Source organism: Oncorhynchus mykiss, chromosome 18 (assembly GCF_057628025.1).
Source record: "Oncorhynchus mykiss isolate SJ-2025 chromosome 18, ASM5762802v1, whole genome shotgun sequence".
Lineage (NCBI taxonomy): Eukaryota > Metazoa > Chordata > Actinopteri > Salmoniformes > Salmonidae > Oncorhynchus > Oncorhynchus mykiss.
Genome location: NC_143039.1, coordinates 64,398,390 through 64,418,066, shown reverse-complemented (window position 1 = coordinate 64,418,066; position 19,677 = coordinate 64,398,390). Strand labels below are relative to the sequence as shown.

General features: G+C 45.7%; 1 protein-coding gene across 2 annotated transcripts; it reads left to right on the top strand.

Moving 5' to 3' along the window:
* The first annotated feature begins 358 nt into the window (after window positions 1–358).
* LOC110496560 (cytochrome c iso-1/iso-2) lies at window positions 359–18,145 on the top strand. 2 transcript variants are annotated; one of them, XM_021572528.3, is made up of 3 exons: window positions 359–489; window positions 9,760–9,975; window positions 16,831–18,145. In XM_021572528.3, the coding sequence occupies exons 2-3, from the start codon at window positions 9,807–9,809 to the stop codon at window positions 16,974–16,976; spliced, it is 315 nt and encodes a 104-aa protein (XP_021428203.1). In that variant the 5' UTR covers window positions 359–489; window positions 9,760–9,806; the 3' UTR covers window positions 16,977–18,145. The 2 variants fall into 2 exon arrangements, with proteins under 2 accessions (XP_021428203.1, XP_021428204.1); XM_021572529.3 differs by having other exon boundaries at window positions 362–489; window positions 9,789–9,975.
* The last annotated feature ends 1,532 nt before the right edge of the window (window positions 18,146–19,677 follow it).

The window sequence follows — 19,677 nt, the reverse complement described above, 5'->3', positions numbered from 1 at the left end:
ACATTCCAAACATCTAGCTGTGAGGTTTCCTTCTAAATGAAGAGAGATATCGTACAAAGTACAAGAAACAAAGACTCGTTAATTTGTTTTACTGTCAACAAAATATGAATTTGGTTGCAAACATTAATAGCTACCAATTTCTAGTCCCTTTTCTGCCTGCTATATCTTAGTTTTCCAATGTTTCACACAAGTCTATTATATAGGAAATGAGTGTGGCTCGCATAGCTGGCATCGCTTCCAATATATTGCTCAATCGACGCGCTTATAAAAGATATTTTTTTCAGCATGGTGATTCATGGATTATTCAACAGGGATCGTCGTGAAATTTGAGAAAGTTGTGTTTGGCAGCTCTACTTTCCAATACTAATGCGTTTTCTTGGGGCGTAGCCACGAGACGGTACAGAATATGCACTGTGTCAAGTTTCTGACACACTTTTTAAAGGTCGGGTAATTTACCTGAGAATCAGACACACTTTCATCTTCCAACAGGTGAGCTTCTTTTTGTTGCCTTTACCTCTTCATGAAAACATTTAGACAACTATTATCTATTCATTCGTTTTTTGGAGTTTGTGCTATTCAAAACGTACCAACAACTATCAATTGTAGGTGTTTCCTATTCTCTCTGTTTTTGTAGCCTTCAGTCGAAACCGAAACAACATTTTGTGAATATCTATATAGTTCTCTGGATACAACATTTTTTCCGGATTAAATGTACTTGGTATTTTCCTACCCGAGGTCGGCGTTAACTCAACTTGGTCTCAGAGCATTTCACATTATTCTGTAACTAAATAAGAGATACTCCATTTAGTGTGATATGTTATGCTTTGTATGGTCACCAAGGATACAAGTCAGTATCCATTGCCCATTTATGTCGGAGGATGTTGGGGGTGATGCTGCTCCTTCAGATACGTTTCTGTTTACTAGGGCATAAGCATCTGCCTCTGATTCCAAGGGTTTCTAGTTCGAATCCAGCGATAAAAAGTTGTTTTTGAGATTCATGTTTTAAGCCTTTCCAAAACTTTAACCCTTACCTTAACCATTTGGAGTTAATGCCTAACCTTAATATTTCTGCATTAATGCCTGAACTTAACCCTAACGTTAAAAATTAAACTTAAACTTAATCTTAAACACTTTGAAATTTGACATTTGCAACAACTTCGACATTTAAGAAACATTGATGAACATCTAATTAGCGTTAGGGGTTAAGGTTAGGGTTAAGGTTAGGAGTTGGGTTGAAGAGTTAAGGTTAGGGTAAGGGGAAGGGTTAGCTAACATGCTAAGCAATTGCAAAGTAGATAAAAGTAGTAAGTAGTTATAAAGTTGCTAATAAGCTAAAATTGTCCATGTTGAGATTCGAACACACATGCTAAACATTTGCATTTTATGCTGACCTATCCACCCGACTAACCACCCTCCTTTCACCCTCCACTATGTTTAACAGCAGAGAAAAGCCCCTAAATTATATTTTTTCAACTTGAAATTTGATTACTTTTCCTAGAGTGACCACAACATTAGAAAAAGTGAAACATTACCTTTGTTCATATTTCCATGAAAGCTGTACAACACCAGGTTACAAAGATTGTCTTATGGTCATTTTTGACCTGGCAGTTGTAAAATAATTTACACACCGCAAAAACCACACACACACACACACACACACACACACACACACACACACACACACACACACACACACACACACACACACACACACACACACACACACACACACACAATGAGACATTTAGATTATGTGTGCTACTGATTGAACTCAGCCAGCAGCTCCTGAAGAGGAAGATCACCATGGTTGGCACAGTTAGAAAGAACAAGCCTGATCTCCCCCTGCACTCCTTGCTTCACCCCCCCCCCCCCCCCCCCACACTCTAGTTTCTTACCTCCCAAAGAGAAACAAGAATGTGGTCCTCCTGAGCACACTGCACAAAGTGATCGTGAGGACAGGTAGCAAGCCATCATCCTGGACTACAACCACAACGAAGGCGGCGTGGACAACCTGGACAAGATGCGTGTGCGTGTGCGTGCGCCTGTGTGTTTGTGTGTGTGTGTGTGTGTGCGTGCGTGCGTGTTGTGCAGACCTCACTACCCTCTGGAGAGCCTTACGGTTGTGGGCGGAGCAGTTGCCGTACCAGGCGGTGATACAGCCCATCAGGATGCTCTCGAAGTTTGTGAGTGCTTTTGGTGACAAGCCAAATTTCTTCAGCCTCCTGAGGTTGAAGAGGCGCTGCTGCGCCTTACAGTTTTTTTCGATTGCTAAACGACAGTGGGCACAACTGGAGTCACATGTGCAAAACTCTAACAAGAGTTGTGTTGCTTGGAATGAGTTTTGCAGGTGATGTGAACTGTTTAGCTCAGGTGACTGTTGGTAGTGCAGACTGTCCAACGCTGGTCCGACCAAGCTGATTCCACACTCCAAGACTGCTTCCATCACGTGGACTGGGATTTGTTTCGAATTACGTCAGATAACAACATTGACGAATACGCAGATTCGGTGTGCGAGTTCATTAGAACGTGCGTTGAAGATGTCGTTCCCATAGCAACGATTAAAACATTCCCTAACCAGAAACCGTGGATTGATGGCAGCATTCGCGTGAAACTGAAAGCGCGAACCACTGCTTTTAATCAGGGCAAGGTGACTGGTAACATGACCGAATACAAACAGTGCAGCTATTCCCTCCGCAAGGCTATCAAACAAGCTAAGCGTCAGTATAGAGACAAAGTAGAATCTCAATTCAACGGCTCAGACACAAGAGGTATGTGGCAGGGTCTACAGTCAATCACGGACTACAAGAAGAAAACCAGCCCAGTCACGGACCAGGATGTCTTGCTCCCAGGCAGACTAAATCACTTTTTTGCCCGCTTTGAGGACAATACAGTGCCACTGACACGGCCTGCAACGAAAACATGCGGACTCTCCTTCACTGCAGCCGAGGTGCGTAAAACATTTAAACGTGTTAACCCTTGCAAGGCTGCAGGCCCAGACGGCATCCCCAGCCGCGCCCTCAGAGCATGCGCAGATCAGCTGGCCGGTGTGTTTACGGACATATTAAATCAATCCCTATCCCAGTCTGCTGTTCCCACATGCTTCAAGAGGGCCACCATTGTTCCTGTTCCCAAGAAAGCTAAGGTAACTGAGCTAAACGAAGTTTGCGGACGACACAACAGTGGTAGGCTTGATTACCAACAACGACGAGACGGCCTACAGGGAGGAGGTGAGGGCCCTCGGAGTGTGGTGTCAGGAAAATAACCTCACACTCAACGTCAACAAAACTAAGGAGATGATTGTGGACTTCAGGAAACAGCAGAGGGACCACCCCCCTATCCACATCGATGGAACAGTAGTGGAGAGGGTAGTACCCTCCCAGCGCGGCTGGGGATGCCGTCTGGGCCTGCAGCCTTGTGAGGGTTAACATGTTTAAATGTTTTACTCACGTCGGCTGCAGTGTAGGAGAGTCCGTATGTTTTGGTAGCGGGCCGTGTCAGTGGAACTGTATTGTCCTCAAAGCGTGCAAAAAAGTTATTTAGTCTGTCTGGGAGCAAGACATCCAGGTATAAACACGCAGGTATAAACACCATTGGACCACACAGCCGTCATACCGCTCAGGAAGGAGACACGTTCTTTCTCGTAGAGATGAACATACTTTGGTGTGAAAAGTGCAAATCAATCCCAGAACAACAGCAAAGGACCTTGTGAAGATGGTGGAGGAAACAGGTACAAAAGTATCTATATCCACAGTATCGACAGAACTTGAAAGGCTGCTCAGCAAGGAAGAAGTCACTGCTAAAAAACTGCCATAAAAATACCAGACTACGGTTTGCAACTGCACATGAGGAAAAATATTGTACTTTTTGGAGAAATGTCCTCTGGTCTGATGAAACAAAAATAGAACTGTTTGGCCATAATGACCATCGTTATGTTTGGAGGAAAAAGGGGGAGGCTTGCAAGCCGAAGAACACCATCCCAACTGTGAATCACGGGGGTGGCAGCATCATGTTGTGGGGGTGCTTTGCTGCAGGAGGGACTGGTGCACTTCACAAAATTGATGGCATCGTGATATGTGGACATATGTGGACATATTGAAGCAACACCTCAAGAGAAAATGGCTTAAGGACAACAAAGTCAAGGTATTGGAGTGGCCATCACAAAGCCCTGACCTCAATCCTATGGAACATTTGTGGGCAGAACTGAAAAAGCGTGTGCGAGCAAGGAGGCCTACAAACCTGATTCAGTTGCACCAGCTCTGTCAGGAGGAATGGGGCAAAATTCACCCAGTTTATTGTGGGAAGCTTGTGGAAGGCTACCCGAAATGTTTGTGTCATGTACTGTCATGTTGTCTTGTCTCTGTCCTTTCCCTTCACCCTGTCTCCCTCTGCTGGTCGTGTTAGGTTACCTTTTCTCCCCCGCTTTCCCCCAGCTGTCCCTTGTCTCCTCTAACTACCCATTCACCCCGTTCCCCACCTGTTCCCTTTTTCCCTCTGATTAGGTCCCTATATCTCTCTCTGTTTCTGCTCCTGTCCTTGTCGGATTCTTGTTTGTTTGTGTCATTCATGCCTGAACCAGACTGCCGTCATGTTTGCTGTAACCTTGTCCTGTCCTGTCGGAATCTGCCGGTCCATCTGAGCCTACCTATGTTTGGTAATTAAAGAAGCTCTGTTTAAGTTGATTCGCTTTTGGGTCCTCATTCACGCACCGTAACAGAAGAATCCGACCAAGAATGGACCCAGCGACTTCGGATCCTCTCCACTCAGCCGTCGAGATCCAGGGAGCGATGCTAGGCAGACACAAGCAGGAATTGTCTGCTGCTCGACATGCCGTTGAGACCCTGGCCACCCAAGTCTCCAACCTCACAGAACAGGTTCACCATCTCCGCCTCGATCCACCGGCCACTTCCAGGGCTTTCGAATCTCCGGAGCCCAGAATCAATAACCCGCCGTGTTACTCTGGGGAGCCCACTGAATGCCGCTCGTTCCTCACCCAGTGTGATATTGTGTTTTCTCTCCAGCCCAACACTTACTCCAGGAGCACTGCTCGTGTCGCCTACGTCATATCTCTCCTTATTGGACGGGCTCGTGAGTGGGGCACGGCAATCTGGGAGGCAAGGGCTGAGTGTACTAACCAGTATCAAGACTTTAAGGAGGAGATGATACGGGTTTTTGATCGATCTGTTTTTGGGGAGGAGGCTTCCAGGGCCCTGTCTTCCCTATGTCAAGGCAATCGATCCATAACAGACTACTCTATTGAGTTTCGCACTCTTGCTGTCTCCAGTGGCTGGAACGAGCCGGCCTTGCTCGCTCGTCTTCTGGAGGGTTTCCGCGCAGAGGTAAATGATGAGATTCTCTCCCGGGAGGTTCCTTCCAGCGTGGATTCCTTGATTGAACTCGCTATTCGCATTGAGCGACGGGTTGATCTTCGTCACCGAGCTCGTGGAAAGGAGCTCGCGCTCTCCGTCGCCTCCCTCTCCGCATCACTACCATCTTCCTCTGCCGGCTCGGGTGCTGAGCCCATGCAGCTGGGAGGTATCCGCATCTCGACTAAGGAGAGGGAACGGAGAATCACCAACCGCCTCTGTCTCTATTGCGGTTCCGCTGGTCATTTTGTCACTTCATGTCCAGTAAAAGGCCAGAGCTCGTCAGTAAGCGGAGGGCTACTGGTGAGCGCTACTACTCCTGTCTCTCCTTCAAGATCCTGCACTACCTTGTCGGTCCATCTACGCTGGACCGGTTCGTCAGCTTCCTGCAGTGCCTTAATAGACTCTGGGGCGGAGGGCTGTTTTATGGACGAGACCTGGGCTCGGGAACATGACATTCCTCTCAGACAGTTAAAGGAGCCCACGGCCTTGTTCGCCCTGGATGGTAGTCCTCTCCCCAGGATTCAGCGTGAGACGCTACCTTTAATCCTCACTGTTTCTGGTAATCATAGTGAAACCATTTCTTTTTTAATTTTTCGTTCACCTTTTACACCTGTTGTTTTGGGCCATCCCTGGCTAGTTTGTCATAATCCTTCCATTAATTGGTCTAGTAATTCTATCCTCTCCTGGAACGTCTCTTGTCATGTGAAATGTTTAATGTCTGCTATCCCTCCTGTTTCCTCTGTCTCTTCTTCACAGGAGGAGCCTGGTGATTTGACAGGGGTGCCGGAGGAATATCACGATCTGCGCACGGTGTTCAGTCGGTCCAGGGCCACCTCTCTTCCTCCACACCGGTCGTATGATTGTAGTATTGATCTCCTTCCGGGAACCACCCCCCCCCGGGGTAGACTATACTCTCTGTCGGCTCCCGAACGTAAGGCTCTCGAAGATTATTTGTCTGTAGCTCTTGACGCCGGTACCATAGTCCCCTCCTCCTCTCCCGCCGGAGCGGGGTTTTTTTTTGTCAAGAAGAAGGACGGGTCTCTGCGCCCCTGCATAGATTATCGAGGGCTGAATGACATAACAGTGAAGAATCGTTATCCGCTTCCTCTTATGTCTTCAGCCTTCGAGATCCTGCAGGGAGCCAGGTTTTTCACTAAGTTGGACCTTCGTAACGCTTACCATCTCGTGCGCATCAGGGAGGGGGACGAGTGGAAGACGGCGTTTAACACTCCGTTAGGGCACTTTGAATACCGGGTTCTTCCTTTCGGCCTCGCTAACGCTCCAGCTGTCTTTCAGGCATTAGTCAATGATGTCCTGAGAGACATGCTGAACATCTTTGTTTTCGTTTACCTTGACGATATCCTGATTTTTTCACCGTCACTCCAGATTCATGTTCAGCACGTTCGACGTGTCCTCCAGCGCCTTTTAGAGAATTGTCTTTTTGTGAAGGCTGAGAAGTGCACTTTTCATGCCTCCTCCGTCACATTTCTCGGTTCTGTTATTTCCGCTGAAGGCATTAAGATGGATCCCGCTAAGGTCCAAGCTGTCATTGATTGGCCCGTCCCTAAGTCACGCGTCGAGCTGCAGCGCTTTCTCGGCTTCGCGAACTTCTATCGTCGTTTCATCCGTAATTTCGGTCAGGTGGCAGCTCCTCTCACAGCCCTTACTTCTGTCAAGACGTGCTTTAAGTGGTCCGTTTCCGCCCAGGGAGCTTTTGATCTCCTCAAGAATCGTTTTACATCCGCTCCTATCCTTGTTACACCTGACGTCTCTAGACAGTTCGTTGTCGAGGTTGACGCGTCAGAGGTGGGAGTGGGAGCCATCCTTTCTCAGCGCTCCCTCTCTGACGACAAGGTCCACCCATGCGCGTATTTTTCTCATCGCCTGTCGCCGTCGGAACGTAACTATGATGTGGGTAACCGCGAACTGCTCGCCATCCGGTTAGCCCTAGGCGAATGGCGACAGTGGTTGGAGGGGGCGACCGTTCCTTTTGTCGTTTGGACTGACCATAGGAACCTTGAGTACATCCGTTCTGCCAAACGACTTAATGCGCGTCAGGCGCGTTGGGCGCTGTTTTTCGCTCGTTTCGAGTTCGTGATTTCTTATCGTCCGGGCTCTAAGAACACCAAGCCTGATGCTTTGTCTCGTCTCTTCAGTTCTTCAGTAGCCTCCACTGACCCCGAGGGGATTCTCCCTGAGGGGCGTGTTGTCGGGTTGACTGTCTGGGGAATTGAGAGGCAGGTAAAGCAAGCACTCACTCAAACTCCGTCGCCGCGCGCTTGTCCTAGGAACCTTCTTTTCGTTCCCGTTCCTACTCGTCTGGCCGTTCTTCAGTGGGCTCACTCTGCCAAGTTAGCCGGCCACCCTGGCGTTCGGGGTACGCTTGCTTCCATTCGCCAGCGTTTCTGGTGGCCCACCCGGGAGCATGACACGCGTCGTTTCGTGGCTGCTTGTTCGGTCTGCGCGCAGACTAAGTCCGGTAACTCTCCTCCTGCCGGCCGTCTCAGGCCGCTTCCTATTCCCTCTCGACCGTGGTCTCACATCGCCTTAGATTTTGTCACCGGACTGCCTTCGTCAGCGGGGAAGACTGTTATTCTTACGGTTGTCGATAGGTTCTCTAAGGCGGCTCATTTCATTCCCCTTGCTAAGCTTCCTTCTGCTAAAGAGACGGCACAAATCATCATCGAGAATGTTTTCAGAATTCATGGCCTTCCGTCAGACGTCGTTTCGGACAGAGGTCCGCAATTCACGTCTCAATTTTGGAGGGAGTTTTGCCGTTTGATTGGGGCTTCCGTCAGTCTCTCTTCCGGCTTTCACCCCCAGTCTAACGGTCAAGCAGAACGGGCCAATCAGACTATTGGTCGCATCTTACGCAGTCTTTCTTTTCGCAACCCTGCGTCTTGGTCAGAACAGCTCCCCTGGGCAGAATACGCCCACAACTCGCTTCCTTCGTCTGCGACCGGGCTATCTCCTTTTCAGAGTAGCCTCGGGTACCAGCCTCCGTTGTTCTCATCTCAGTTCGCCGAGTCCAGCGTCCCCTCCGCTCAGGCTTTTGTCCAACGTTGCGAGCGCACCTGGAAGAGGGTCAGGTCTGCACTTTGCCGTTATAGGGCGCAGACTGTGAGAGCTGCTAATAAGCGTAGAACGAAGAGCCCTAGATATTGTCGCGGTCAGGGAGTTTGGCTCTCCACTCAGAACCTTCCCCTTAAGACGGCTTCTCGCAAGTTGACCCCGCGGTTCATTGGTCCATTCCGTATCTCTCAGGTCATTAATCCTGTCGCAGTGCGACTTCTTCTTCCGCGATATCTTCGTCGCGTCCACCCGGTCTTCCATGTCTCCTGTGTTAAGCCCGTTCTTCGCGCCCCCGCTCGTCTTCCCCCCCCCCCCCCCATCCTTGTCGAGGGCGCACCTATCTACAGGGTCCGTAAAATCTTGGACATGCGTCCTCGGGGCCGTGGTCATCAGTACCTAGTTGACTGGGAGGGGTACGGTCCTGAGGAGAGGAGTTGGGTTCCCTCTCGGGACGTGCTGGACCGTGCGCTGATTGATGATTTCCTCCGTTGCCGCCAGGTTTCCTCCTCGAGTGCGCCAGGAGGCGCTCGGTGAGTGGGGGGGTACTGTCATGTACTGTCATGTTGTCTTGTCTCTGTCCTTTCCCTTCACCCTGTCTCCCTCTGCTGGTCGTGTTAGGTTACCTTTTCTCCCCCGCTTTCCCCCAGCTGTCCCTTGTCTCCTCTAACTACCCATTCACCCCGTTCCCCACCTGTTCCCTTTTTCCCTCTGATTAGGTCCCTATATCTCTCTCTGTTTCTGCTCCTGTCCTTGTCGGATTCTTGTTTGTTTGTGTCATTCATGCCTGAACCAGACTGCCGTCATGTTTGCTGTAACCTTGTCCTGTCCTGTCGGAATCTGCCGGTCCATCTGAGCCTACCTATGTTTGGTAATTAAAGAAGCTCTGTTTAAGTTGATTCGCTTTTGGGTCCTCATTCACGCACCGTAACAGTTTGACCCAAGTTAATGCTACCAAATACTAATTGAGTGTATGTAGACCTCTGACCCACTGGGAATGTGATGAAAGAAATAAAAGCTTAAATAAATAATTCTCTATTCTGACATTTCACATTCTTAAAATAAAGTGGTGATCGTAACTGACCCAAGACAGGGAATTAGACCAGGCTGGTTAATAACTGGGTTCTCCACTGTGCAAGGGGCGAAAATGTTCCACACACAAAATATAGTGACATCATTGGGAGAAATAGGACATGTCGAGGACACATATCCTGACATGGTTATAGGTTATATATTGGTATCACAAGGCTACATGTAACTACACAGTAACAACACTAAATGTAGCTTGTTTCCATAATTGCTACTCAACCTTTGTTTTATTTAGGCAGACAGCATAGTTCTCTTTCTGTCCAGGACAGAGAGCAAGTTGCAATGGGGGACACAGAGAAAGGGAAGAAGGCTTTTGTCCAGAAGTGTTCCCAGTGCCACACGGTGGATGAGGGGGGACGACACAAGGTGGGACCTAACCTCTGGGGCCTGTTTGGCCGGAAGACAGGACAGTCACCTGGATACTCATACACACAGGCCAACATCAACAAGGGTAAGGGTCACTCTGTGTGTGTGTGTGTGTGTGTGTGTATGTGTGTGTGTGTGTGTGTGCGTGCGTGCGTGATTACATGTGTGTGTCAGTGTCAATTTTCATAATTAGCACATCTGTATGGATGACACTTTCTCTCTATCATAAGATTTTTGTATATTTTTTTAACCTTTATTTAACTAGGCAAGTCAGTTAAGAACAAATTCTTATTTTCAATGACGGCCTAGGAACAGTGGGTTAACTGCCTGTTCATGGGCAGAACGACATATCTGTACCTTGTCAGCTCGGCGATTCGAACTTGCAACCTTTCGGTTACTAGTCCAATGCAAGATAATCATAAGAGGAATGGTTTGACAATATCTCATGTAGTGGATACCAATGAAGTATTCAGAAATGTACAGTAGCAGTGTGTGATTGTCATTAGTGGAGCACTGGTACATTTCCACTATGTCTTACAGTCTGACAGTCAGATACAGCTACATGTCTGGACAGGCAGGATAGACTGTCAGATACAGCTACATGTCTGGACAGGCAGGATATACTGTCAGATACAGCTACATATCTGGACAGGCAGGATAGACTGTCAGATACAGCTACATGTCTGGACAGGCAGGATATACTGTCAGATACAGCTACATGTCTGGACAGGCAGGATATACTGTCAGATACAGCTACATGTCTGGACAGGCAGGATAGACTGTCAGATACAGCTACATGTATGGACAGGCAGGATAGACTGTCAGATCGAGCTACATGTCTGGACAGGCAGGATAGACTGTCAGATACAGCTACATGTCTGGACAGGCAGGATAGACTGTCAGATCGAGCTAAATGTCTGGACAGGCAGGATAGACTGTCAGATACAGCTACATGTCTGGACAGGCAGGATAGACTGTCAGATGGAGCTATATGTCTGGACAGGCAGGATAGACTGTCAGATGCAGCTAAATGTCTGGACAGGCAGGATAGACTGTCAGATACAGCTACATGTCTGGACAGGCAGGATAGACTGTCAGATGGAGCTACATGTCTGGACAGGCAGGATAGACTGTCAGATACAGCTCCATGTCTGGACAGGCAGGATAGACTGTCAGATGGAGCTACATGTCTGGACAGGCAGGATAGACTGTCAGATACAGCTACATGTCTGGACAGGCAGGATAGACTGTCAAATACAGCTACATGTCTGGACAGGCAGGATAGACTGTCAGATGCAGCTACATGTCTGGACAGGCAGGATAGACTGTCAGATGGAGCTACATGTCTGGACAGGCAGAATAGACTGTCAGATGGAGCTACATGTCTGGACAGGCAGGATAGACTGTCAGATGGAGCTACATATCTGGACAGGCAGGATAGACTGTCAGATACAGCTACATGTCTGGACAGGCAGGATAGACTGTCAGATGCAGCTAAATGTCTGGACAGGCAGGATAGACTGTCAGATGCAGCTACATGTCTGGACAGGCAGGATAGACTGTCAGATGGAGCTACATGTCTGGACAGGCAGAATAGACTGTCAGATGGAGCTACATGTCTGGACAGGCAGGATAGACTGTCAGATGGAGCTACATGTCTGGACAGGCAGAATAGACTGTCAGATGGAGCTACATGTCTGGACAGGTAGGATAGACTGTCAGATGGAGCTACATGTCTAGACAGGCAGGATAGACTGTCAGATACAGCTACATGTCTGGACAGGCAGGATAGACTGTCAGATGGAGCTACATGTCTGGACAGGCAGGATAGACTGTCAGATACAGCTACATGTCTGGACAGGCAGGATAGACGGTCAGATACAGCTACATGTCTGGACAGGCAGGATAGACTGTCAGATGCAGCTACATGTATGGACAGGCAGGATAGACTGTCAGATGCAGCTGCATGTCTGGACAGGCAGGATAGACTGTCAGATGGAGTTACATGTCTGGACAGGCAGGATAGACTGTCAGATGGAGCTACATGTCTGGACAGGCAGGATAGACTGTCAGATGGAGCTACATGTCTGGACAGGCAGAATAGACTGTCAGATGGAGCTACATGTCTGGACAGGCAGGATAGACTGTCAGATACAGCTACATTTCTGGACAGGCAGGATATACTGTCAGATACAGCTACATGTCTGGACAGGCATTATAGACTCTCAGATGGAGCTACATGTCTGGACAGGCAGGATAGACTGTCAGATGGAGCTACATGTCTGGACAGGCAATTTAGACTGTCAAATACAACTCTTTCTTGAACTGCATTGTTGGTTAAGGGCTTGTAAGTAAGCACTTCACGGTAAGGTATACTACACCTGTTGTATTCGGTGCATGTGACAACTAAAGTTTGATTTGATACCTGAACAGTAAAATATAACAGTAATCCTTAGTGTGGAGACTGAAACCTGAACAGTAAAATAGGGCAGAAAGCCTTACTGTGGAGACTGAAACCTGAACAGTAAAATAGGGCAGAAAGCCTTACTGTGGAGACTGAAACCTCAACAGTAAAATAGGGCAGAAAGCCTTACTGTGGGGACTGAAACCTGAACAGTAAAATAGGACAGAAAGCCTTACTGTGGGGACTGAAACCTGAACAATAAAATAGGGCAGAAAGCCTTACTGTGGGGACTGAAACCTGAACAGTAAAATAGGACAGAAAGCCTTACTGTGGGGACTGAAACCTGAACCGTAAAATAGGGCTGAAAGCCTTACTGTGGGGACTGAAAGCTGAACAGTAAAATAGGACAGAAAGCCTTACTGTGGGGACTGAAACCTGAACATTAAAATAGGGCAGAAAGCCTTACTGTGGAGACTGAAACCTGAACAGTAAAATAGGACAGTAAGCCTTACTGTGGGGACTGAAACCTGAACAGTAAAATATGGCTGAAAGCCTTACTGTGGGGACTGAAACCTGAACAGTAAAATAGGACAGAAAGCCTTACTGTGGGGACTGAAACCTGAACAGTAAAATAGGGCAGAAAGCCTTACTGTGGGGACTGAAACCTGAACAGTAAAATAGGGCAGAAAGCCTTACTGTGGGGACTGAAACCTGAACAGTAAAATAGGGCAGAAAGCCTTACTGTGGGGACTGAAACCTGAACAGTAAAATCGGGCAGAAAGCCTTACTGTGGGGACTGAAACCTGAACAGTAAAATAGGACCGAAAGCCATACTGTGGGGACTGAAACCTGAACAGTAAAATAGGACCGAAAGCCATACTGTGGGGACTGAAACCTGAACAGTAAAATAGGACCGAAAGCCATACTGTGGGGACTGAAACCTGAACAGTAAAATAGGACCGAAAGCCATACTGTGGGGACTGAAACCTGAACAGTAAAATAGGACCGAAAGCCATACTGTGGGGACTGAAACCTGAACAGTAAAATCGGGCAGAAAGCCATACTGTGGGGACTGAAACCTGAACAGTAAAATAGGACCGAAAGCCATACTGTGGGGACTGACACACTGACTCATTAATATGTACAGTATATACTGTATTCTAGTCAAGGCCACTCCGACATTGCTCATCCTAATATTTATATATTTCTTAATTCAATGATTTTACTTTTAGATGTGTGTATTGTTCTGAATTGTTAGATACTACTAATTTGATTTGATTTGACTGAGAATGACACAAATATTAATTTCCACAACGTCTGCTGCCTCAGTGTCTTCAGATATTTTTGTCTGATGTTACTATGGAATACTGAAGTTTAATTACAAGCATTTCATAAGTGTCAAAGGCTTTTATTGACAATTACATGAAGTTGATGCAAAGAGTCAATATTTGCAGTGTTGGCCCTTCTTTTTCAAGACCTCTGCAATCCACCCTGGCATGCTGTCAATTAACTTCTGGGCCACATCCTGACTGATGGCAGCACATTCTTGCATAATTAATGCTTGGAGTTTGTCAGAATTTGTGGGTTTTTGTTTGTCCACCCGCCTCTTGAGGATTGACCACAAGTTCTCAATGGGATTAAGGTCTGGGGAGTTTCCTGGCCATGGACCCAAAATATCGATGTTTTCTTCCCCGAGCCACTTAGTTATTACTTTTGCCTTATGGCAAGGTGCTCCATCATGCTGGAAAAGGCATTGTTCATCACCAAACTGTTCCTGGATGGTTGGGAGAAGTTACTCTGGGAGGATGTGTTGGTACAGTGCCTTGCGAAAGTATTCGGCCCCCTTGAACTTTGCGACCTTTTGCCACATTTCGGGCTTCAAACATAAAGATATAAAACTGTATTTTTTTGTGAAGAATCAACAAGAAGTGGGACACAATCATGAAGTGGAACGACATTTATTGGATATTTCAAACTTTTTTAACAAATCAAAAACTGAAAAATTGGGCGTGCAAAATTATTCAGCACCTTTACTTTCAGTGCAGCAAACTCTCTCCAGAAGTTCAGTGAGGATCTCTGAATGATCCAATGTTGACCTAAATGCCTAATGATGATAAATACAATCCACCTGTGTGTAATCAAGTCTCCGTATAAATGCACCTGCACTGTGATAGTCTCAGAGGTCCGTTAAAAGCGCAGAGAGCATCATGAAGAACAAGGAACACACCAGGCAGGTCCGAGATACTGTTGTGAAGAAGTTTAAAGCCGGATTTGGATACAAAAAGATTTCCCAAGCTTTAAACATCCCAAGGAGCACTGTGCAAGCGATAATATTGAAATGGAAGGAGTATCAGACCACTGCAAATCTACCAAGACCTGGCCGTCCCTCTAAACTTTCAGCTCATACAAGGAGAAGACTGATCAGAGATGCAGCCAAGAGGCCCATGATCACTCTGGATGAACTGCAGAGATCTACAGCTGGGGTGGGAGAGTCTGTCCATAGGACAACAATCAGTCGTATATTGTACAAATCTGTCCTTTATGGAAGAGTGGCAAGAAGAAAGCCATTTCTTAAAGATATCCATAAAAAGTGTCGTTTAAAGTTTGCCACAAGCCACCTGGGAGACACACCAAACATGTGGAAGAAGGTGCTCTGGTCAGATGAAACCAAAATTGAACTTTTTGGCAACAATGCAAACAAACAAAGCAACACAGCTCATCACCCTGAACACACCATCCCCACTGTCAAACATGGTGGTGGCAGCATCATGGTTTGGGCCTGCTTTTATTCAGCGGGGACAGGGAAGATGGTTAAAATTGATGGGAAGATGGATGGAGCCAAATACAGGACCATTCTGGAAGAAAATCTGATGCAGTCTGCAAAAGACCTGAGACTGGGCCGGAGATTTGTCTTCCAACAAGACAATGATCCAAAACATAAAGCAAAATCTACAATGGAATGGTTCAAAAATAAACATATCCAGGTGTTAGAATGGCCAAGTCAAAGTCCAGACCTGAATCCAATCGAGAATCTGTGGAAAGAACTGAAAACTGCTGTTCACAAATGCTCTCCATCCAACCTCACTAAGCTCGAGCTGTTTTGCAAGGAGGAATGGGAAAAAATGTCAGTCTCTCGATGTGCAAAACTGATAGAGACATACCCCAAGCGACTTACAGCTGTAATCGCAGGAAAAGGTGGCGCTACAAAGTATTAACTTAAGGGGGCTGAATAATTTTGCACGCCCAATTTTTCAGTTTTTGATTTGTTAAAAAAGTTTGAAATATCCAATAAATGTCGTTCCACTTCATGATTGTGTCCCACTTGTTGTTGATTCTTCACAAAAAAATACAGTTTTATATCTTTATGTTTGAAGCCTGAAATGTGGCAAAAGGTCGCAAAGTTCAAGGGGGCCGAATACTTTCGCAAGGCACTGTACCATTCTTTATTCATGGCTGTGTTCTTAGGCAAAATTGTGAGTGAGCCCACATCCTTGGCTGAGAAGCAACCCCACACATGAATGGTCTCAAGATGCTTTACTGTTGGCATGACACAGGACTGATGGTAGCGCTCACCTTGTCTTCTCCGGACAAGCTTTTTTCCGGATGCCCCAAACAATCAGAAAGGGGATTCATCAGAGGAAATGACTTTACCCCAGTCCTCAGCAGTCCAATCCCTGTACCTTCTGCAAATGTCAGTCTGTCCCTGATGTTTTTCCTGGAGAGAAGTGGCTTCTTTTCTGCCCTTCCTGACACCAGGCCATCCTCTAAAAGTCTTCACCTCACTGTGCATGCAGATGCACTCACACCTGCCTGCTGCCATTCCTGAGCAAACTCTGTACTGGTGGTGCCCCGATCCTGCAGCTGAATCAACTTTAGGAGACGGTCCTGGTGCTTGCTGGACTTTCTTGGGCACCCTGAAGTCTTCTTCACAACAATTGAACCGCTCTCCTTGAAGTTCTTGATGATCCAATAAATGGTTGATTTAGGTGCAATCTTACTGGCAGCAATATCCTTGCCTGTGAAGCTCTTTTTGTGCAAAGCAATGATGAAGGCACGTGTTTCCTTGCAGGTAACCATGGATGAAGGAGGAAAAACAATGATTCCAAGCACCACCCTCCTTTTGAAGCTTCCAGTCTGTAATTTGAACTCAATCAGCATGACAGAGTGATCTCCAGCCTTGTCCTCGTCAACAATCACACCTGTGTTAACGAGAGAATCACTGACATGTTGTCAGCTGGTCCATTGGTGGCAGGGCTGAAATGCAGTGGAAATGTTTTTTAGGGGATTCAGTTCATTTTCATGGCAAAGAGGGACTTTGCAATTAAGTGCAATTCGTCTGATCACTCTTCATAACATTCTGGAGTATATGCAAATTGCCATCATACAAACTGAGGCAGCAGACTTTGTGAAAATTCTTATTTGTGTCATTCTCAAAACTTTTGGCCATGACTGTACATATAAGTACACATCTTCATTACAAACCATGTTTCTCACTGTCTCTCATTCTCTCTCTCTCTCTCTGTTCCTCTGTTGTAGGTGTAGTCTGGGAGGAGAAGACACTAATGGTCTATCTAGAGAACCCTAAGAAGTACATCCCAGGTACCAAGATGATCTTTGCTGGTATCAAGAAGAAGAAAGAGAGAGAGGACCTGATAGCCTATTTAAAGGATGCCACTTCGTAGACAGACACACAACATGCACACACACCGTATCATACTGTACACACACAGTAGGGGGTGGGGGTGGGGGGGGGGGGGGGGGGTAAAAAGTTATGCACGCTCAAGTTTTCTGTTTTTTTGTCATATTTTGTTTGTTTCACAATAAAAAATATTTTGCATGTTCAAAGTGGTAGGCATGTTGTGTAAATCAGATGATACAAGCCCCCATTTTAATTCCAGGTTGTAAGGCAACAAAATCGGAAAAACACCAAGGGGGTGATTACTTTCGCAAGCCACGCAAGTCTTTGCTGAGCATTCCTGCTCACGTTTCTTAATGTAATTGTTTTATTTCTTTCTATTTAAAATGAGTCCTGAGCTGTACATTTGTGATATTATCATATTATGCTTGCTGCTTTGCTCTGAAATGTTTACTACTCTCTCAAATGGGTTTCATCCATAATGGCCGTCAATTTTTACCTTGTTTTTAAAAATCTATTCTTGTTAACTTGTCAGATTTATGCAATGTCTTTTTTCAATTCTAAATTTTCTTGCAAGGAATGAAAATACGCTTGTTTAAAATACGATTATTGTGTACCATGGTTATAGACATCAACAGGATAGGCCTAATAGGCACTACTGTCCATGCATTGGCAACTTCAATGCCAACTCTGGAATATGAACCGCAAGAACTAGAAATGACCAGCAGAGAGCAGCATTTCATCACAAGAGAGAGCAGACAAGACCTAGATGCAAAAACATGAACCAGTATGCTGGTATGCCTCTTAGAGGTCAACTGTAAGAAGTGATAGCATATCTGCAACAAACTAAAAAGACATTCATGTGATTATCAGTCTCATTTTTTTATCAGGAACTATTACAGTTGGAGTCATCTTTACAATGCCTTTGTCAAGCATTCCCTTTCTCAGTGTAAAGAACGCAACATGTTTGAATTAAATTAGTGCAGTGGTGGAAAAAGTACCCAATTGTCATACTTGAGTAAAAGTAAAGATACATTAATAGAAAATGACTCAAGTAGGAGTAAAAGTCATCCAGTAAAATACTACTTGAGTAAAAGTCTACAAGTATTCAATATACTTATTTATCAAAAGTAGATGTAATTGAGATAAACTTTTGTTATTGACCAAATACTTATTTTCCACCATGATTTGCAAATAAATTCATTAAAAATCCTACAATGTGATTTTTGGGATTTTTTTTCTCATTTTGTCTGTCATAGTTGAAGTGTACCTATGATGACAATTACAGGCCTCTCTCATCTTTTTAAGTGGGAGAACTTTCACAATTGGTGGCTGATTAAATACTTTTTTGCCCCACTGTATATCTGATTTGTATGGACCAACATCACATGCACACCAGCACTCAATGTGCACAAGGAGCAGCTCGAGCAACGACAGCATCAACACCTCATCCCAAAACATTTTGATGAATATAAAATGTTATGTTGTGATGAAAATGATCTGCCTCAGCGACAATTATTTGAATAATTCAATGGATGTTTTGTGCACAAAGGTGATGACATACAGTGCCTTGCGAAAGTATTCGGCCCCCTTGAACTTTGCGACCTTTTGCCACATTTTAGGCTTCAAACATAAAGATATAAAACTGTATTTTTTGGTGAAGAATCAACAACAAGTGGGACACAATCATGAAGTGGAACGACATTTATTGGATATTTCAAACTTTTTTAACAAATCAAAAACTTAAAAATTGTGCGTGCAAAATTATTCAGCCCCCTTAAGTTAATACTTTGTAGCGCCACCTTTTCCTGCGATTACAGCTGTAAGTCGCTTGGGGTATGTCTCTATCAGTTTTGCACATCGAGAGACTGAAATGTTTTCCCATTCCTCCTTGCAAAACAGCTCGAGCTCAGTGAGGTTGGATGGAGAGCATTTGTGAACAGCAGTTTTCAGTTCTTTCCACATATTCTCGATTGGATTCAGGTCTGGACTTTGACTTGGCCATTCTAACACCTGGATAAGTTTATTTTTGAACCATTCCATTGTAGATTTTGCTTTATGTTTTGGATCATTGTCTTGTTGGAAGACAAATCTCCGTCCCAGTCTCAGGTCTTTTGCAGACTCCATCAGGTTTTCTTCCAGAATGGTCCTGTATTTGGCTCCATCCATCTTCCCATCAATTTTAACCATCTTCCCTGTCCCTGCTGAAGAAAAGCAGGCCCAAACCATGATGCTGCCACCACCATGTTTGACAGTGGGGATGGTGTGTTCAGCTGTGTTGCTTTTACGCCAAACATAACGTTTTGCATTGTTGCCAAAAAGTTCAATTTTGGTTTCATCTGACCAGAGCACCTTCTTCCACATGTTTGGTGTGTCTCCCAGGTGGCTTGTGGCAAACTTTAAACTACACTTTTTATGGATATCTTTAAGAAATGGCTTTCTTCTTGCCACTCTTCCATAAAGGACAGATTTGTGCAATATACAACTGATTGTTGTCCTATGGACAGAGTCTCCCACCTCAGCTGTAGATCTCTGCAGTTCATCGAAAGTGATCATGGGCCTCTTGGCTGCATCTCTGATCAGTCTTCTCCTTGTATGAGTTGAAAGTTTAGAGGGACGGCCAGGTCTTGGTAGATTTGCAGTGGTCTGATACTCCTTCCATTTCAATATTATCGCTTGCACAGTGCTCCTTGGGATGTTTAAAGCTTGGGAAATCTTTTTGTATCCAAATCCGGCTTTAAACTTAT